The sequence below is a fragment of the Aphidius gifuensis genome, linkage group LG3 (genome assembly GCF_014905175.1).
Source record: "Aphidius gifuensis isolate YNYX2018 linkage group LG3, ASM1490517v1, whole genome shotgun sequence".
Classification (NCBI taxonomy): Eukaryota; Metazoa; Arthropoda; class Insecta; order Hymenoptera; family Braconidae; genus Aphidius; species Aphidius gifuensis.
Window position 1 is genome coordinate 10,159,905 of NC_057790.1, and position 20,061 is coordinate 10,179,965.

At 28.3% G+C, this 20,061-nt stretch overlaps 1 protein-coding gene across 1 annotated transcript; it reads left to right on the plus strand.

The window, feature by feature from the left end:
- LOC122850867 (putative nuclease HARBI1) lies at positions 1 to 12,072 on the plus strand. Its single transcript, XM_044149924.1, is given in 5 exon segments — positions 1 to 138; positions 1,300 to 1,378; positions 11,188 to 11,418; positions 11,509 to 11,914; positions 11,916 to 12,072. Coding segments are annotated over 5 exon segments (1,011 nt in total).
- The last annotated feature ends 7,989 nt before the right edge of the window (positions 12,073 to 20,061 follow it).

Below are 20,061 nucleotides of genomic sequence, written 5' to 3' on the forward strand. Positions count from 1 at the left end.
ATGACTGAATTTAAAAGAGACATAGTACGAGAGCTTCATGCACGAGCTCGTCGAAATTTTCCAAGACGTGAAGTTGATATTCGAGATAAGGATGAAACTTGGCAAGCTGATCTTGTTGACATGATTGAACACTCATCTGTAAATTCTGGATATAAATATATTTTGACGGTCATTAATATTTTTTTAAAATTCAGTTGGGCTGTTGAACTCAAAAGCAAGACTGGAAAAGAAGTATCAGCTGCAATGGAATCAATATTCAAAAAAGGGCGAGTTTGTAAAAATCTTCATGTGGATCAAGGAACAGAATTTTATAATTCCATTTTTCAAGCGATGTTAAAAGAATACAATGTTCATATGTATTCAACTTTCACTTGCATGAAAGTATCAATAGCCGAAAGATTTATTAGAACAATTAAAAATAAGTTGTGCTTTGAATTTAGTTTACTTTAGTTATCTATAAGTGGGTTTAAATATCGCCAAAATTAATCGAACAATATAATAATACGAAACATCGCACAATCAAAATGGCACCAGCCAAAGGTGACAATATCACAATTTTAAAGCCAACTGTATTTAAAAATTCAAATCATGTTAACTAGAAATAAATATATGCTTTCGAACGTAACCCAACAAATTCCTTCACAATTTTCCCATTACATTCATCCTTCATAATACCTGGTACTTTTTTATTTTTTTGAGGAATGTTATATCGATTATTTAGAGGGTAATCAGATGTATGAAAATTCTTACATTCTCTACGAATAAACTCATAGATATCCGGTGTAAAAATCTCAAAAATTGCACTATCAGTATCCATATATACAAAATTGACATTATCTTTAAATTCCTCCTTTATATAATTATAATAAAAATCGTAAACGACTGTTTTTGAAATACATAAAATAGCAAAACCACCATATATTGGTTTATCAAAAATGATACTCAATCGTTTCATTTCAACAATAACTAAATCATCAATAATTAAAGACCTGTGAAAATCGGGTTTTGATATCAAAGCTCTTCCTCCACCTCGACCACCATATGTTGATACTAATTTAATTATTTTTTGTGAACGTGTTGACCGCAAAATTTTACCAAAACAAGTATTAAATAATGATTTAAATAGATTTTCAGCAAAGAGTGATGTTGCTTTGGTACGTATTTCAGTATTTAAGTCAACATATGGTTTTAACCAAGCTCTTTGTTTAAATTTTAAAACTCAATGTACTATTTCAATTTTCATCCCTAAACATTCATATTATTTTGAATTCCTATAATGAATAACATACTTTTCTTTAGGATAAAGAGTTGCTAATAATTGAGGGTCCGGATGCAATAACACGTCGAGCGCTCGAAGACAAGAAAATGCTATGTTGCTGTGGGTGGAAATTAAGAAAAATTAAAATTGAAAAATTAAAAAAAAAAAAAAATACTGTCGTCGATAAAATTAAAAAATACATGTTTTTCTCCAAATAAACTTTTTTATATGATAATTAGTTTACGGGATAAAAAATAAAAACGAAATTTTTTTTTTTGAAAAAAATACTTCTTTTTAATCATATAACTCGAGACAACTTCTTTAAAAAGTAATAAACAGTCTTGAAATTTTGACTGTAGCTCTATTATAAGCTACCGATTGCAACAGTATAATCAAAAAACTCATTTATTTATATTGTTTAATTTTTATTATATGATTTTTTAATGTCGAGGAGAAATTCAATTTGTCTAACTTTGAATGAAAAAAGAGTCGGAAAAATTTAAAAGTTGAGTAACTTGTCAGTGGCAATATTGTTGAGCAGTATATCAAGAAGTTTTTTACAAATTTTCAGATAATTTTATTAATTACTTACTGAAATATTAATTTAACAACAAATTGCGCGTATGCTGTTTGTATTTATATGAATATACAAAGGCGCGAACATACGCGTTCGCGAGAGAGGGGGCTGACGATCACGCATACATAGCCCTAAAGTAGCTATAATGAGGACCAGGGTAAAATTGAGAGAAGCAATTTATTACAAGATTACAAAATAATATTGACATGTATTATTATTGAGAATATTATTATTACAAACTTATAAACATAGAAAAAATTAGATATTAGCTCAAAAATATATGAAAAGAGTCTTTGCATTAATAATATAATATATTAGCTATCAGATGTGCTACAAAGCTAGTCTGAGAAAGTGGTAATTACATATGATTTTTATAGACGAAAAATATTTTTATATTAAATTAATTATCATTAAAAGCTTTTAAACTTTTATCTCAACGGAAAATTGTTTTACATACCGAGACATTTGCACTGACTATTATACTAATTTGAACATTCGAATTATCATTTGATTTATACTGATAGTAACATGAAGCAAGTGCAAAAAACGTAGTAACGTAAGAAAAAGAAAAAATAGAAAACAATTTACCCCTATTAAATTATAACTAGTTGCGAAATGATATGATAATTGATAATACAACAAATGATCTTTTGTTGTTTCGTTACAATAAAATGATTGACATCATTTCAAAGACATGATGTAGCCAGAGAGCTTGTACCTAGCTTGTAGCATTGATAATTGGTATATCATTTCCATAACAAAAAATGTAGAATTCATTCAACAATGTTATAATATACAAGTGTATCTTTTGATATTAACAATAATATGTTATCCCAGTATGTATAAAATGCATTAGTTTAATGGATTTACTGTCAACTGCCAAAGTCAGTGACAATATAACTACTATAACAGAGCATAATATGTGAGTAAGTATAATATTATATAAGGCGATGGTAAAAGAGAGTTTACAATGTTAGACAGGGTACATTATTTGTTGTTATCAAATAATTACTTATTATTTGATGATATTACGCTGTTGGTTGAGTGTTGTTTATTTTTTTGAATGCTCCATTTATAAATCTAACTCTTGCATTGTTGACACCTTCTCGATTTAGCTGTAATGTGAACTGACGTCTTTGAGCAAGTTGAGCAGGTGTAAAGTCCTGTAAAATGACCACCTTGCTCATCCAATTTATCAGTAACTTCAACTTTTTTTATCCCATGAATCTCTGCACAAAAACATCTTTATAAAAAATGCTATTAAATTTCACCTTTGTCATTATGAGCTCTGCTAAAGTGCCAGAATGAGTGTGAATACGTGACGAGGTCACTTTGACATTACCAACACTCAGTTGAGAATCAGAAACAAACTTTATTAGCTGATCTACTTTACCTCGATCACTTACAACACGTTGTTCAATATTTAGGTTATTATCAGGATCTTCAGGTATGCCAAAAACAATGACATTTGGCATATGTTCCAATATTAGTTTACTGTTGTTTATATCATCACTTATTTGAGTGATATTTGTTTTATTATCAGCAATATTTGTTGTATTTATTGTAATTTGTGTTGTATTGTTGCCAATCGTTGTGTTTAATGTTTGTATGCTTTTATTGATTTGAGGTAATTCAGCATCAATCGATTCAAATTTTTTATTTACAGTAACTGAGAAAGATTGTAGTGTTTCAACAATATTATTTAATTGAGGATCAATCGATGCAGTTTGTTGATCGAGCAACGCCTTGATTTGATCAAGTGTAATATCATTAGTCATTTGGGTACCAGCAATTGGGGTAGATTTTGTGTTTTTACGTGGACGTCTAGGACGGTTACCAGCCAAAGAAATAGTTGAGCCAGATGTTTGTGACATTTTGATACTATTAGAACTTGATTGTTGAGAGTTAATTGTCGTAAAGTTTTAAGAATTGAATACTACGTCCTCAGTGAGGTCCAGAGATAAGCTACGTCTTGGTGGAGATCTCATTTTTGACATTATGTATATATAATATAATACAGCTGTCACAGCTGATTGGCAATAAACAGTAGCGACGTCTAGTTTGAAAATTTAGATCTTGGTAGATAATGTAGTGTGGAATAATAAAGTGCTGGTAGTGGTGAGACTACGAACTATGCAGATAAGGCAGTATCAAATCTATCATTTTCAACCAATTTGAAAACAGATATAACGAAATTTTCAAAATCATAAGCCAATAAAATCGAAATGGGTAAAAGAAAACAAGGAGGGAACAATCCAAAAATGAAGAAAAAAAAATAAAACTAAGTGATAAAAACACAACAAAAAATACATTGATGAAAAAGGAAATTACAAAAATAACAAATTTAAAATTAATTAGAATATGATAAGTCAAAAATTAGAAATGAATATAATTTACATAAAAAATGAAATCAAAAATTCAATACAGTGACACAATTCGGGCACGAATAATAAATAAAAGTGAAATAAAGGAATAGAAAAACAAACGAGGAACTGGTAAAAAGTTTACGATGGATATATGTAATGAAAGTGACAAAATAAGATCTATTTTTTTTTCGAAGAAGCTGCAAATAAATATCATAGATTGATTGAGGTACCGTTATCAATAAAATGTATAATACAGAAAGGAAAATTATTAACATATGATAAATTATTGAATATTCAAGTTGAACAAAATATATATGATCACTGGAGGATTAGTGAGAAAAGTTAATGAACAATACTCGTCAATAAATAATAAAGAAATAATGATACCAGTAGAGGCTAATATAAAATTCGAAGACGATGAGGAAAATGAATATATATTGAAAATTAATTTCGAATTCAAAAAAATACAAGAAATCATCTACCAAATAATTCATCTGCAGGTAAAATTATTTGAGCAAAAAAAAAAAAAAAAAGAAAAGTTTTCAATACTGATAATGTTATTACATAGATATCACCGCAGTTATAATAGCAATAAATGAAGTAGAATTTATATATGCAATGACAGGACGTTTATTGAAAAAAAGAACAATAACATTAGCAGACGACAGTAATTATGAAGTAAAATAAAATTTGAATAAAAAAAATTTAATAAACCGAGTAAAGATACTAAATTTACTAAAGAAAATATGGAAGGAAAAAACAAAATGGATGAATAATTTTTAGTTGTAACAGTAATCATTGTAACAATAGAAAATAAAATAAATTTGTAATCACGAATTTCAATAAAGAAATTAAAGTTCCCCCCGCAGGGCAGGCACAGTTGCTTCAGCAACTGTTTCATCATATTTTTATCTTAAATATGAAGAAAATAAATAAATAAAAATAATGATTTAGAAATATCCGCGCCTAATATTTCGCCCATTTTTTTTTTATTTTTTCTTCATGCAAACATTTTTCTCTACGAGCAACACCATCGAATTTTCCTATTGGTTTTTCATTGGTTGGGATCTTTATAAATTTTTTTTATTGGTCGAAAGTTCTCTCTAGCGGAAAATCCCAGTTCTCTTCGTCTCAACCAACATCCTTGCCTGCAACCTTATCCTTTAATTAAATCTTTTTGTTTAATTCCTAATCATGGTTTCACGTCCAAGTGTCATTATGAAAGAATATCGCAAAAGTTTAGTGGAGGAAGTAAGTACATTTAATATAATTTTTTTTTATTTCCTATTCAATTTCCTATTTTCTTTTTGTAATCTATAATTCATTTATTTTCGTTCCTGTTTTTTATCATTCCATAGGTGCGCGTGGTTATATACTTATCTGTTCTTTTTATTGTTCTTTTAACTCTACTTATATTTATTTTTATCATTTATTAATTTATAATTTATTATTTTATATAAAATTTTCAAAAATAATTTTTGTTTTGTTTTTTTTATTTTCCAGAGAAATTCAGTGGAGAGAAAAATTACCAGGAAGAGAAATAAAAAAACCAAGCTGTTGAAGAGGAATTAGGATACAGGGCTGGACAGATCGGCTGGAAGAAGAATTCACATCAGCGCAAAAGTAAGTTAAATTTTTATTTGTTCGTTTATCTTTTTTTTTTCTTTAATTCTTTTCCTGCTATTCGTAATTCCCAGTTATTTGTATTTATTATAGAACTTCAAATGATAAGTGATCAGCTGGATATAGATATCAGAGATACAACGAGAGTGATTGAGAGTAAGTAATTTTTTTCATCCTTTTTTTTTCTAAATGCAATTTTTTAACTATTCCATTTTTTAATCTTGTTTTTTTATTTATTTTGTTTCAGGGATGTTCGAAAAAGAAACTGGTGCTATGAGGGTCCTGCTAGATGTTCCATGCCTTCTGGATGACCATTTCCATGACTCTGGTGCCGAGGGGCCATAGCATGGGGAAAATACGTTATTTTTTTCATATTTTTTTTGTAATTGTATTGATAATAATAATAATAATAATAATAAAATTGATAATTAATTTTTTATGTGTTTTTCCTTTTCTCTCTATTCCCCAATTTTTCTGTTTCAGGTGATATAATTATAATAATAATAATGATAGCAATAATCATTTTGATGATAATATTATCCTTTTTATTAAAAAAAATCATTGTAAAAAATATATATAAATTTGCGTTTTTCTTTTTACATTTTTTCTCCCCAGCATTCAGTTTTTTTTTTCAATTATTTTCGTCAGTGTTGTATCATTTCTTCATTTTTTGATCTATTTTTGATTTATTTATTCTTCAATTTATTTATTTATTTTTTTTTTGAGTTGTTGGTTTATTTTTAAAGCTTTTTGAAGGTTAAATTGTTTTATCATTTATTTATTTATCCAATTAGATATTTATTTATTTATTGATTGAATCATATATACTCAATCTATTTTTTGTTAATTTATTTAAAATTGCCAAATCAATTTTTCCATGAAAGCAATACGTATGAGGAAAAATAAAAATAATATAAACACTTTTTATAAATAAACAATTTGCATGAAAACTATTTGTTGAAAAGTATATTTTGATACCCTTAGCTCCATTTTTTGTTTCTGTTTGTGTATTTTCATCTGCCTTTTCCGTTTCTTCTCCACCTTCTGTTTCACTTATCACCCTCTCATTTCCTTTTTCTCTCCCTTTAATTACAATTTAATTTTTATTATATATACTTAAGACATATTTTAATACCTTGAGCTCCATCTTACACAAGGCAAGAGTAATACATTGAGGGGAGCCAGAGACTTTGCACCCTCAATGATTTTCTTGAGCCAGCACTAATGCCAATCGGCAATACCGCCAATCAGAGTTGCCAGATATGGCTCTTTAGAGCCAAATTGGCCCCTTGAGAACCATTTTGGCCCTCTCTATTTTCTGTTTGGCCCCAAGGGGCCATGTGGCTCTTTGACCGGTAGTCGATACAATACATACATTAAGAGGGTGCAATGTAAACATTAGGGGCCGGTTTTCGAGTCCACTAGAGGGCAGAGTCCACAGTTAAAGGGCCAAAGAGTTCCCTTGAATTTGGATACCGTATCAATTTGCGGTTAGAATTTGAACTAAAAAAATCGAAAAAATGTATCGTTATATCGAGGTTAGAGTCAGACAACGGGGATACTATTCATCACTTTACCGAACACTTAAATTTTTAATTTGAATGATAATTTATAATGAAATGATATTTGCAAATACATGTGTGCTCAATGAGTGCTCAAATACTTGTGTATTTTAAATATAATCAATTTTACGTGAATGATTTTATAATATTATTTTGAAATTATTTTCTAACATTTAATTGAACATTAAAGTGTTTTTTGCAGAAAATATTTATTTAACTCAACACGTATCAAGTAATATTTTTGAAAATTTCTTTAAAAAACATGAGTGTTTAAATTAATCCAAATTTTAAAGTGTTCAATGAGTCATTTAAAGGTATGTATTATTTTTATAATATATTATTTCGTTTTAATATTAATAAACTGCCAATTGGCGGCGCCAATTTTAATAATCAATTCACATGATAAATTGGTACAATGAGTGATATTGACAGAATCTTAAAAATACAAGGATTCTCTCGATACCACTCATGTTATAAAATTTTAATTAGAAATATTTTCAATTGATGAACAAAGATCACGCTTTTAAGGCTGACCAATAGAAAATAAGTAGACTAAGGAAAATAGGAAATGGACCAAGAGAAAACTGAACGTCCCCGAAAGATCTCCATTTTTCTAAGGGATGATTGAGTCCCAATGTTGATCGATCTAGATTTTACACATCAATTGGTCTGCAGTCCCTGCACCATAAATAGCTCATCCAGCTCTAATTAAGTATTTACTTAATCGCCGAAGCTTTATTCTCCAAATAAAGACTTAGAAAATTTTATTTTTTCTGAGTTAAAACTTAGAATATTTTTAATTTTCTCGAATAAAGACTTAGAAAATTTAATTATTTTCAATTTTAAAACTTTTTATCTTCGGTTCATTTACAAGTTCATTTATTTAATATTTCAATAATTTTTAAATTCAATTACTTTGATTATTTTAAATAGATATATATAGTTTTCAGCTATATATTAAATTGGTTAAATTGATTTGAAGTATATTCTAATTCAGTTTGAATCAATTATAAATCGCTTGGTCAATAGCCTCAATAATTTTTCTTTGAACGCTTGGTTATAATATAAAAAATATTAAATAAACAGATATTTTTCGGGACGATGAAATTACGATTTCTATACAATAAACTTAAATTCTGCGTAACGCGAGTGCATCACTTGTTGTACACTACAATTCATCATCAATCCAGCTCAATAAATATATATGTATATATTTTGGCGTATATATCAATATATTGATATTTACATTGATTATTTCTATTGGCTAATAAAATAATCCCAGTATTAAATAATTAGAAGCCAAGTCAAGATCAAGGTCCACGTCATTTCTTAAGCAGTTATTGTAAGTATATTTATAATTTAATACTAATTGTTTGTTCGCGCTTTTATCAGTGTAATTTCGAGTAAATTGTCGTCCAATATCAAGTGCTATAATTACGTGGTTGTAGAATCAGTGTTCCATTTATTTAACAATTAGATTGCTTCTCAATCTAGTTGAATACTTTCCGGGCTACACGATATTTAATTGAAGGGTCGTTTTATTTAATAATTTTAGCCACTGACTCTGTAATTTTAACGTGATATTCTCTCTCTTGATTATCGACGCGTTGGGCCTTTGTTTTAAAGTAAATTCCGTTCCGTATTATATTTTAAACTTGCGTTAAATTAAGTGTAGTTTTTGTATGCAATATTTTTATTCAAATCATGGTGGTTTCTTCATAAATAAAATTAACGTATTGTCTTATTATAAATTATTGGTGTTGACTTAATTCTTTTATTATTGAATTATATCTATGTTCGTATTTGATTTTTCGCGTCAATTTCAGTTGTCGTTTACCCTTTCTAAATTACGCGTCTATCTTCTCAAACTTTCCTATTGTTTTCTTAAGTGAGCAGGGTAAATTGGGCTAATTAAAAATTCATCATGTTATTTTACAGGGCAATATTTGATTGTCTAATAATTAATCCGGCTACGATTTTTCAATCCTATGTCTACCTACAGTAGATAACGATGTAGAGAGGCTTGAAATAACATAACATTTTTATCAGTCGGACGGCCATTTTGTGTGTCAATTTACATAATTTTATTGTGAAATCTATTAAAAAATAGAGCAAACACTAATACTCACGACGAAAATTTATGATACTAATGAACGCGTTTCAGAGAATACGAATTTTTACATAATTTTTATTGTAGAATATCATCTCTCGCAGCCAGTCACAGAAATGAAATTAAAATTACAAAGCACTATAGTAATTTCAAACCAAGTGTTTGGTTTATTCAGCATTACATAATAATACATATACAGATTACATGAATTTTAACAGTTTTTTTTTTTTTTCTTTTCAACATTATATAGAATCTTATTAAGTATACACATTATACATACACTGAAAGAAAAAAATATTACGCTTTACTATGTTACTATAGTACCGGTGAATGTTATCGGATTTTTAATATTATATAATATTTTTTTTTGTATTTTTCATTATTTACACGATATATTTTAAAAGAGGCACATAGTTAAACCAATCATATCTAATTTAACTATGGAGCAAGATTTCGTTTACTGTAGAAATAGTCAAAAGTACTATGTGTAAATTAATGTTAATTACGTTACATAGTAGAATTGACAATGGACTCTCGTTTAAATAATCACTCAGCACGCAAGTTCTAAGAATGCTAATTGTGCTACTCATCAATTTTAAAAGATACGATTCACGATTAGATTTTTATTGTGTGTTTTATATCAATTACAAAATTTTAAGTGAATTTTGCTTTGTTCACATAGTAATGTATACGGAAAGACGAAATACAAAAGAAAGTCAATTTTACATTAATTGCAGTTCCTCTCCGTAGCTGAGTGGACTGAAGGGTACCCGTTACCACGTCAATTTATACATCATCAGTTCGATCCCCGGTCAGCTTGTATCGGAAAAAAAAATTTAAAAAGTGAAATATCGTAGCCGGATTAAGTATCAAACAGTTAATTATTATTCGATAAAATAATCTTGCCTGATATATAATTAATTAACCCTGTTTATCCTGCTCACTTAAGATACATTAGAAAGGTAGGGGGATAATTAGCGTAATGTACGGAGGTGTAAAGGGAACCTGAAATACACGCGAGAAGAGTACACAAATTGAACACAAATAATTTATGAAAACTTGAGTCAGACACAAATAATATAATGTTAAATAAAATGGTAAATTCATTATTAAAATGCCACAACTTTACTAATAGTGTTGATGTTGGATAAAAGATAGTTAAATTTCGACTGACATGGACCTTGACTGTACACGTGACCTTGATTGACTTCTCAATAATAAATAACAATAATTATTTTATTTCCAATAAAATAATTATACGGTTATAAGTAACTATTATAGAATAATATGGTATAATTTTGATTTTTATTCTGGTTTTAATATTCAATATTATTTCAATATAATTCAATATTATTTCTATACGTTATTAATATAAAAAATGATTAATTGTAATAAAATATGGATTAAATTCAAGACGACTTTGAAGTTGACTATGACTTCGATATTCTTCAAGTCCTGCAAATATTTGTACCCCGTTACAATTATTGGATAATTTTGAATGATCAACGATTCCGTCGAAGGTTTCGATTATCTAAAAATGCTGCTAGGATGCTTTTACATAGAATCAGTCCTCTTATTACAAATGTCACTGACAGGTATTTTTTTTAAATTCATTCAACCTTATTACCCTACTATCTTAGTCGTCCAGGTACCGCTTTTTTATGTTTTTAACATCTTCGGGTTCTGGTCAGTACCACCAGTGACCCAGTTACTTGTTGTTTCGCGATTTTATGCAACAAGTGCTTTTATGCAAGTAATTTATAGAGTTTTAAAGGTAATAGCAAGTTTACAAGGTGAATTTATACGATTTTCATCAACACTTGAAGAAATACGTTTAGCACAGCCAAAGTTTTTCCGAAAAGCAGCTTTACCTGGTATCGTAGGAGCCATTGACTGTAAACAAGTTAGGGTTGAATCATTTGGTGAACTTTTTCTCATTAAATAAATAATTTAATGAATAAATAGATGAATAAATAAATAAACAAATAAACATATGAATGAATAATAATTAGGTGGAAATGATGCAGAATTGTACCGGAATAGAATAGGTTTTTTTTCAATAAACGTACAAGTTGTCTGTGACGCAGATCTTGAGATTATTGATATCGTAGCAAGATGGCCAGGTTTAGTTCATGATTTTACAATTTTTCTGAACTCAAATATTCATACGAATTTTGAAGCAGGAAGATATGGAGATGCATTACTTGTTGGTGACAGTGATTATGCACTCTCGTCTTATCTTTTAACACCTTTACGAAATCCACAAACACCTGCTGAAAATTTATACAATGAGTCTATAATTAGGACACGAAACCCTATTGAACGCTGTTTCGGTGTTTGGTCTAATCGTTTTTACATTTTAAATTCATCACGATTTCGTCGAGTTGATCGTATACTTGTTATTATTGTTGCTACAGCTATTACATAATATTTGCCGCAGGATGATTCCACGTGATGATAAACATGAATATATTGATGTGGAGCAGTATGCACAGTTTCAGGATACTTTATGCATTCATCCCAATGTAAATTTGAGACAGCAATTGATAGATACACCCTTTGGCATATTGCAGTAAATAATCAAAATAAATTCATTATTAAAATACAAAATATATACAGACAACAATTGAATCAATAAAAAATTTAAATACTGACAATTATCAACAAATGTTATTGTTTTTATTCCCCAACCAATTAATACACGTGCAACAGAACAACCAAGTGTACCAGAACCAAGTAATAAACATCGTAACTTTGATATTTTATCTAAATCTAAATCTGGTACTAATGACTATTTCATAAGTTTCAAATTAAAATCAATTTAAACATTCTTTAGCTTTAATTGTATAAAACATTGATGATTCATTATTTTTTCCTCTCACTGACAATATATTTATTGTCTCGTCAAATCTCTTTCTGTCAACCAAAATAATAAACATAAGGAATTACGAAGTGACCAACCAGGCTCTGAATAACCACATGGATCATAAAATACAAAATGAATATTGTATTTCATAAAAATTATCATTTTTGTTGCCAGCAAAAATGTCATCAGTTTTTTTTATGTTATGATTTTTTACCATATCTTGTTTGTCATAAGAATTCTGTTCTATTTTATCAATTTCTTCATAAGCATCTATGACATATGTTGTTGATGCTGGTTCAAATGGTGGTAAGTCTTCAAATTCATAATCAAAAGACCCATAATATGATTTACAGTTATTAGTTGGTTTTGCTTTGAACTTGTCAACATTTTGATAATTAAATTTGTTATTTTGACTCAATGGTGGTATTGCTTGACAATCATAAGTATTAACTGGTTTATTAACTCTCTTGAACTGACTTATTTTACTTGATTTAGGTGATGAGCCATAAAGTGAATATATTGAATTTTTCAATGGCATACTAATATCTTTTTTCAGCTTTCTTGGATTGTAATTTGACCAATCATCACTAACATAATTATTTTTTTTTAAATCATCTATTAAAAATGTTAGAATAATATCAATAATAATAATAATATGATGTTATTTGTAAATATACAATAAAAAAAAAACATACTCAGATAATCAGAATCAAAAGGATTTGCCAACCCTTCAACTGATTGTTCATTTATAATATTTAATATATTGTCCATTAATTCATTGTCTTGGATTTTACTTGATCCACCTCCTTGTAAATATATAAAACATGAAGATTAAAAAGAACAAAAATAAAATAAATGCTGATGGCTATGCTAACCTGTCTTTTTTGTATCCAGTTTTTTTGATGATAAATATTTTTTTGCTGACATTTTCCAATTTCTCCACAGGTTTGAAAGATCAGTATGTGATTTTGAAACTCCAGTTTCTGTATAAAATTCATTAGAAACTTTTAGTCAAGCTTTTTTTTTGTCTTCATTGGTAACAGCATCAGTCTTTTTGCACTTGATCACTTCCCTATAACGCTCAATAATGTCCACCAACATTAATTTTTCATGAGCTTTTAAGTTCAAACGAGCGTTATGTCCCTCGGTAAAACCATAGGGACATTATTTTATTTAAATTCACCGCGATAAGTCGGCCATTACTACGACTTACCTACGGCAAATTATTGTGTACAAATTTGGCAATTTTGGCGCTAGCGTTATCTTAACTTTTGACCAACGTAGTCGCCGCCATATTGCCTAAGGCCCAAGCTGCCCGAAAGGCCCCACTCGCTCACTCTGTTCTCTCGCTGGCATTTAAGGCAATTAGGCAACTGGACCTATCTCACGTTAAAATATATAGACCTAGCTTCTATCAAAATTAACACGTGAATTTAAGTAAAATCTTGATCGGTTAAAATCATTCTAATCCCTGATTAAATTAATAACTTGCTAAATTCATTTGATCGATAATAAACTTAAAGTCATTATTTTGGTAATATTTTTGTTCTTAATCAATAATTAATAATTTTAACTTGAGATACAAATCAGCGCCTTGAATCAGCTTGCGAAGGTTTCATTGTAAGAAATCCAATCGTAAAGTCAGTGTAAACCTATCCTTTTCCGTCTGTTGTTTCCCAAAACCTTAATCCCTGTCTGTCGACAAAAATGGAGGTTTAATTTATTTATTTAATTGGTGGTATTAATTACCAATTTATTACACGAGTCATTGCTGAATTTAATTTCAATTTTATATTGAAATTGATAAAATAATTTAATTCTTTCTGGATAAAAAATTTTCTAATTAGTTATTAGCAATTGTTTTTTTATTTTTTTTCATGGTTGTCACGGTGTTGTCATAGTGAAAATAACAGACCACAAGGACTATTCTGCGCATATGCAAAAATCGAATGGCCATTATCAGGAGGCTTTAATTCTTTATAAATTAACATGTAAACAACATCCTTTTCTTAGCTACTATTTTTCCTATAGGTTTTCATTTATTATACGATATTACATAAATAAATAAAAATAAAGAATATTAACTCATTTCAAATTATAAAATAAATCAGTCAGTAACATAGTTTGGGTCGATATTGAAGATATCATTGTCATAATATCCACATCTTGCCCTCCCTTCACTTATATGCAAAAATCGGTCTCTGCGCATGAAAAAAATACAAGTAGTATACCCCTGGACATCTATAAAAAATCTAAGAACTAGGTACAATTCGATTATACCCTAAGAGCATGATAAATATCCAATTTATTCCAAATGTTCTAAATATGTTCATCCTGAATAAATGTTCAATTCTTCATATTTTTTAGTAATTGTCTCATTTAAGAATTACAAATAAAGCTTTAATACACCCTACAATAAATTTTAAATAATAAAAATCTGTTATATTAACTAATGTTTAGGCAAAATTACGATGGATATAATTTTATTTAAAGGAACATACGGATACCAAGATTTCAAGTGCCTCGAGATTAACACCTCGTGTCTTTTTATACAAAGTAGTGACTTACATATTACTGTCCACTCATCATAACATCATTCACTCATTCGAAATTGATTAAAAAAAAAAAAAACAAGACTTTACGTTTCTGGGTGCAACAGTTATTCCAGGAGAAATAGAGATCTAAGTTTCTATGCATTTTCGAGGTTAGACAAACAACAACCTGTCAAAGTAAAATCACATTTTGATAATATATCGGAAATTCTCTCCGTGTACAAGTGGCAAACACATGATACTCATCACTTGAATCAATTTTTACACCAATACTCGTCATATGTTCCGCATATATAATACGATTTTCTTCAAGGAAATTTCGTGAGGAATTCGTTTTTCGTGCCCATGAAAGTATATGCTCAATAGTTAATAACATTTTTTTAATAAACAATAAAATTCTATGCTAATGGGATATACTTGACTGGAAGTCATTAGTTTCTTTTTTTGCCAACTGCTTACAGCGATTGGCCATGCCCACAGTGTTTCATCGTTTTTATTTTCTATGGTAAAAATTGCTTGATCACTACCTTTATGTATATATTTTAATATATATTCAACCGCAACGACCGAGCTGCATAATTCGACATTAACATGTGCTTCCATTATTTTAGAAATAAGTGGACAGTAAGGGACAATCCAACGATTATCGATATTTATTTTTTCATATTTATTATGAATTTTAGCATTCATAGTAGTCTGAAAACCACCATTTACTACACTTTTTCTTCTATACAAAGGATATCCATTTCTATCCGATCTTGTAGCATCAATTAAAGCACGGGGATAATTATATGATTATTTACCGTTTTTCATACATGGTGAAATAGGATTCAATGGTCCACATGGCCCATGTATCATATTTTTTTAAATTATTTCGTGTAAAAGTGGATCTTGTTCTGGATCTGGTAGCTCAGCAGAAATAATATCATCAATTTGGTTTGCATGAATTTTATTTTTCAACCATACTAAAATATGAGCGTGGGGTAAACCTCTTTTTTGCCATTCTATTGAGTAAACCCAAGATATAACATCACCGAAAAATTTATGTATTGTTATCAGATTAATTAATATTCTCAATTTACATTTCAATACTCTCGCTATCAGGTCATGACGATCGCTCGGTTGCTGATGAGGTAACAATAAATTTTTAATTTCATCCCATCGATTATTACATGTAAATGTAATAAATAAACATGGTTTTCCATTATGTTTTACATAACAAAGAGCGTCTTGTATATATTCATGCATATGCCTTGGACTACCGATGAAACTTACTGGTAAAATAAATGTTTGCCCTATATTATTTACATTTTCATCATTTTCGAATGCATCTTTTAAATGAATGTATTGTTCTACTTTAAGAGTTTTTCGATTACATCGAATATAACGTAAACGTTCACTTTCAATTTTCGCATACATATCAACGACAAACTGATTTAACAATTGCTTATAACATAATAAATAATTTTTTGGATTATTACGTATCATAAGTTTTTGTGCATAAAAATCCATTGCTGAAACTTTTTTATTTGTAGTTAATCTAGTATTAGGGTTTATTTGCTTCAACTCAAAATGATATCCATCTTCTCCTTGCCAAAAGATTAGTGGATATTGTAGAGCATCATATGACGAATTCGTTACTACGTTTTTGTAATATAATATCACGTCTTATAAATTCATTTCCATTGATTATTGCTGCTACTTCTTGAACAACAGGTAAATTGAAACGTCGTTCATGTTCATTTGAAGGGATTTTATCAGCTCGGAGAACTATTTTGCATTTATCTGTTGGCATATTTTCTAATGAGATTTTGAATAATTTTATCAATAAATTATGTTTGTGCAAATGGTTTTGTAAAGAATCGATAATTTCTTGTTGTACATTTGGGACAATTGAGCACCTACGTTCTGACTCTATCTGATTATCACCAATAAAATATATTTGTAAAAAAGCAGATTCATCGCCATCATAAAGAACAAGGGACCCTATTCTATGATAAATTTGTCCTTGAATTTTGAAGGTAGTTTGATAACCTGACTCTTTTTTCCTATTTGCACCAAATGAAGTCATGTTAAAACATGAATTATATTTTCTTATTCTATCTAAAAAATGCTTCGAATGATCTGTTAAACCAGATAAATAAGTGAATAAAGGCTCTTCAGGCTCACTAAAAAAAGGCAATTTTATTTTTCCGTTTGCACAACACATACTATCAGATTCATCTTTAAATCTCAAAGCATGGCAATGTTTACATTCAACATCCATATTACCAATAGAAATACGACAATCATCATCATATATATCGCTATAAGTATAGTTAAATGCTTTCGTGTCCAGAATTATTTTAGATTTTTTTTGTTGTGTATTATGAGGTTCTTTAAATTTTTTCAATCTTTTTGCCAACAAAGATTTTCATTTAATATTTTTTTTCCTTTTAGGCATAATAAGAATATTATTTGTATGCTACTGATAGTTTTGTTCAAATTAAATTCATTGATACGGTTAGTTTGTTGCTATTGAACTTTCGTAAACTTGTATGAGTTTTAATATAGGTTAATCTTATTGACAGCTTATACTTTTTAAAATCGATCGTTTTTTATTTTATATTGTATACATATCTGAAGTAGGCTGTATACTTGAAAAAAAATGCAAATTATTATTTTTTCTATGACATGAAACATTTATCTGAAATTCCCAAATAAAATATCATATTTTCCAATAAACCATAAAAAAAAATATCATATCTGTTAATAGACCAGAAAAAAAAAACAAATTATATATTATCAAATTGAAAAAACCCTGAGGATGATGAGAAAATCAGTTTTCACATCCTGGTGATCACAAATCTTATTCATGGTTATTTTTTTTTGTCATCTACATGATCATACAACCAAACAGCATATATATATGTTAAATTTTGAATCAATCAGAAATAAAAAAAATGCAAATAATAATTATTTTTTCTATACCATAAAGCAATAATCAAAAATTCATGAATAAAATATCATATCTTCCAATAGACCAGAAAAAATATATCATCTTTAAGTAAACCAGAAAAAAAAATAGATAATATATTATCAAATTGAGAAAATCCTGAAGATGATGGAAAAATAAGTTTTTGACTCCTGGTGATCGCAAAAAGTCGCCAGGGTAATTTTTTTTGTCATCTAAACAATCAGATAGCCAAAATGAATAACTATGTTAAATTTCGAGTAAATCGGACGAGTACTTTGCATAAAACTGAGTTTCCAAGAAATTGGTCCTTTTTTTATTGTATAGAAGATAAAACAGTTGACAATAATTCTCGTATTATAATAAAAATATTGAAAATAGAAAAAACATATATAATAATGATTTGAATAAAAGTAACAATGTACACGTAGTGAATAAAGTAGTTTCTTAAATTTCTTGTTTTTTAATAAAGAAAAAAATCATTACTTATTTTTTTTAACGAATTAAATAACAGGTTTTTATTTTTCAATTATAATGAATAACAATAACAATAGCAATTATAAAGTCCATAGTTACTCAGGATAAGTATACATATATGTTAATTATTTATGCACATTATTCATGAACCACTACAAGTCGAGTATATCGAACATACAATCTATTAAACGCAAATAATGAAAACTAATTCAATCATTTAAATTTAAATTTTTTAAATTATCAGCTCTGAATGGATATTACAATATATAAAGAGTACACAAACTGTTTTACTAAATTTTCCATTTTTCTTGTTGGAATTAATTTTTATAATTTCTTTTTCTCATCTAGCAAACAATTGACAATTTTTTTGTTATTTATGGACAATTTTAAATAATAATACCATTTATAAGTCTGTAATTTTTGCGGATATTTATGCATACTACTGATAAACTACTACAAGGTAAATATTTTTTTAACTGACAATCCTAAATACGCAAATGGTAAAGACTAATTAACAAATTTAAACTGTAATTTCCGAAATTATTAGCTCTAAATTGATACTACAATATGCAAAGAGTTCACAAACTGTTTTACTAAATTTTCCATTTTGAATGTTGGAATTGATTTTTATATATTTTCTTTCCATAAAGTCCATGGATAAATGACTATACCGCTTATTAGTCAATATCAACGCATATCAATTATAAATGATTATACCTCGTATTAGTAAATATCAATGCATATTGTTTATGCACCTCTACAAAGCAGATGATTCTTTTTTGATCTTATTATCTTAATTTGATATAATTTCTGATATTTTTTTCACTTTTATAATGTATTATTTTCTTGGTCTTTTACTTTTTCCAACTGAAATATTATAAATGTTTTCATCTAATGTGTAGTCTACTTAAACTTTAATATATCGAATAATTTAATTTTTGTTTCCTTCCATTACACTCTGGCTCGTATTTTTCAGATTTTTTTTTACTTTTCAGCATCCTGATATTAGTTTTTTGTTCATTTGTTTTTTTTTTCATCTTTTAATTCTACTTGTTTTCCTTCTTCTTCCATCTGCTTAATATAGTCTCTCATAATAGAGTTCTGTGTAGTTTGTGACATTACTTCGTATAAAAATTTACCAACAGAGAGCCTGAAATAAAGCCGTGTTAATCAAATCTTTATATTAATATCTGAAGCACATTTTTTATAAGGTTTAGTTTTCATGATTACGGTTTTTCGTCCAATTTTGCTTGGGCTTCTGATATCTCAAGATTTTTTTCGTTTTTTTTTCTTGCTGGTTGGTTAGTCGATGAGCTTTTATTTTGTCGTTTTTTTTTTTTAAATTTCAAGGTTTTTTTTTTTCGCTTTAAAAACTATTGCTTATGGAGGAAAAAGTTCATGATGCGGGCGATAGAGTTTTTGTAGACGCAATTTTCGAGCCTAAAACGAATTCTCTATCTTAATTTTTTTACAAGTTATTGTTGGCGCCATTTTTCGGTTTTTTCGGACGCCATATTTGGAGTTATTATCATCATAGAGACTTTGTATTAGGCTCGAAAGTAGCTCCTTCGAAAGGTCTAGTGATTTTCAAAAAATGTTTTGTTCTATGATGCATACTTTTTCAGGAAAAAAAAAAAAATGTTTTTTTTTTCAAAAAAATGAATTGACGCATAGAAGGACGTCGGAGGTAACTTGATGAAACTTAGAAAAAATAAGA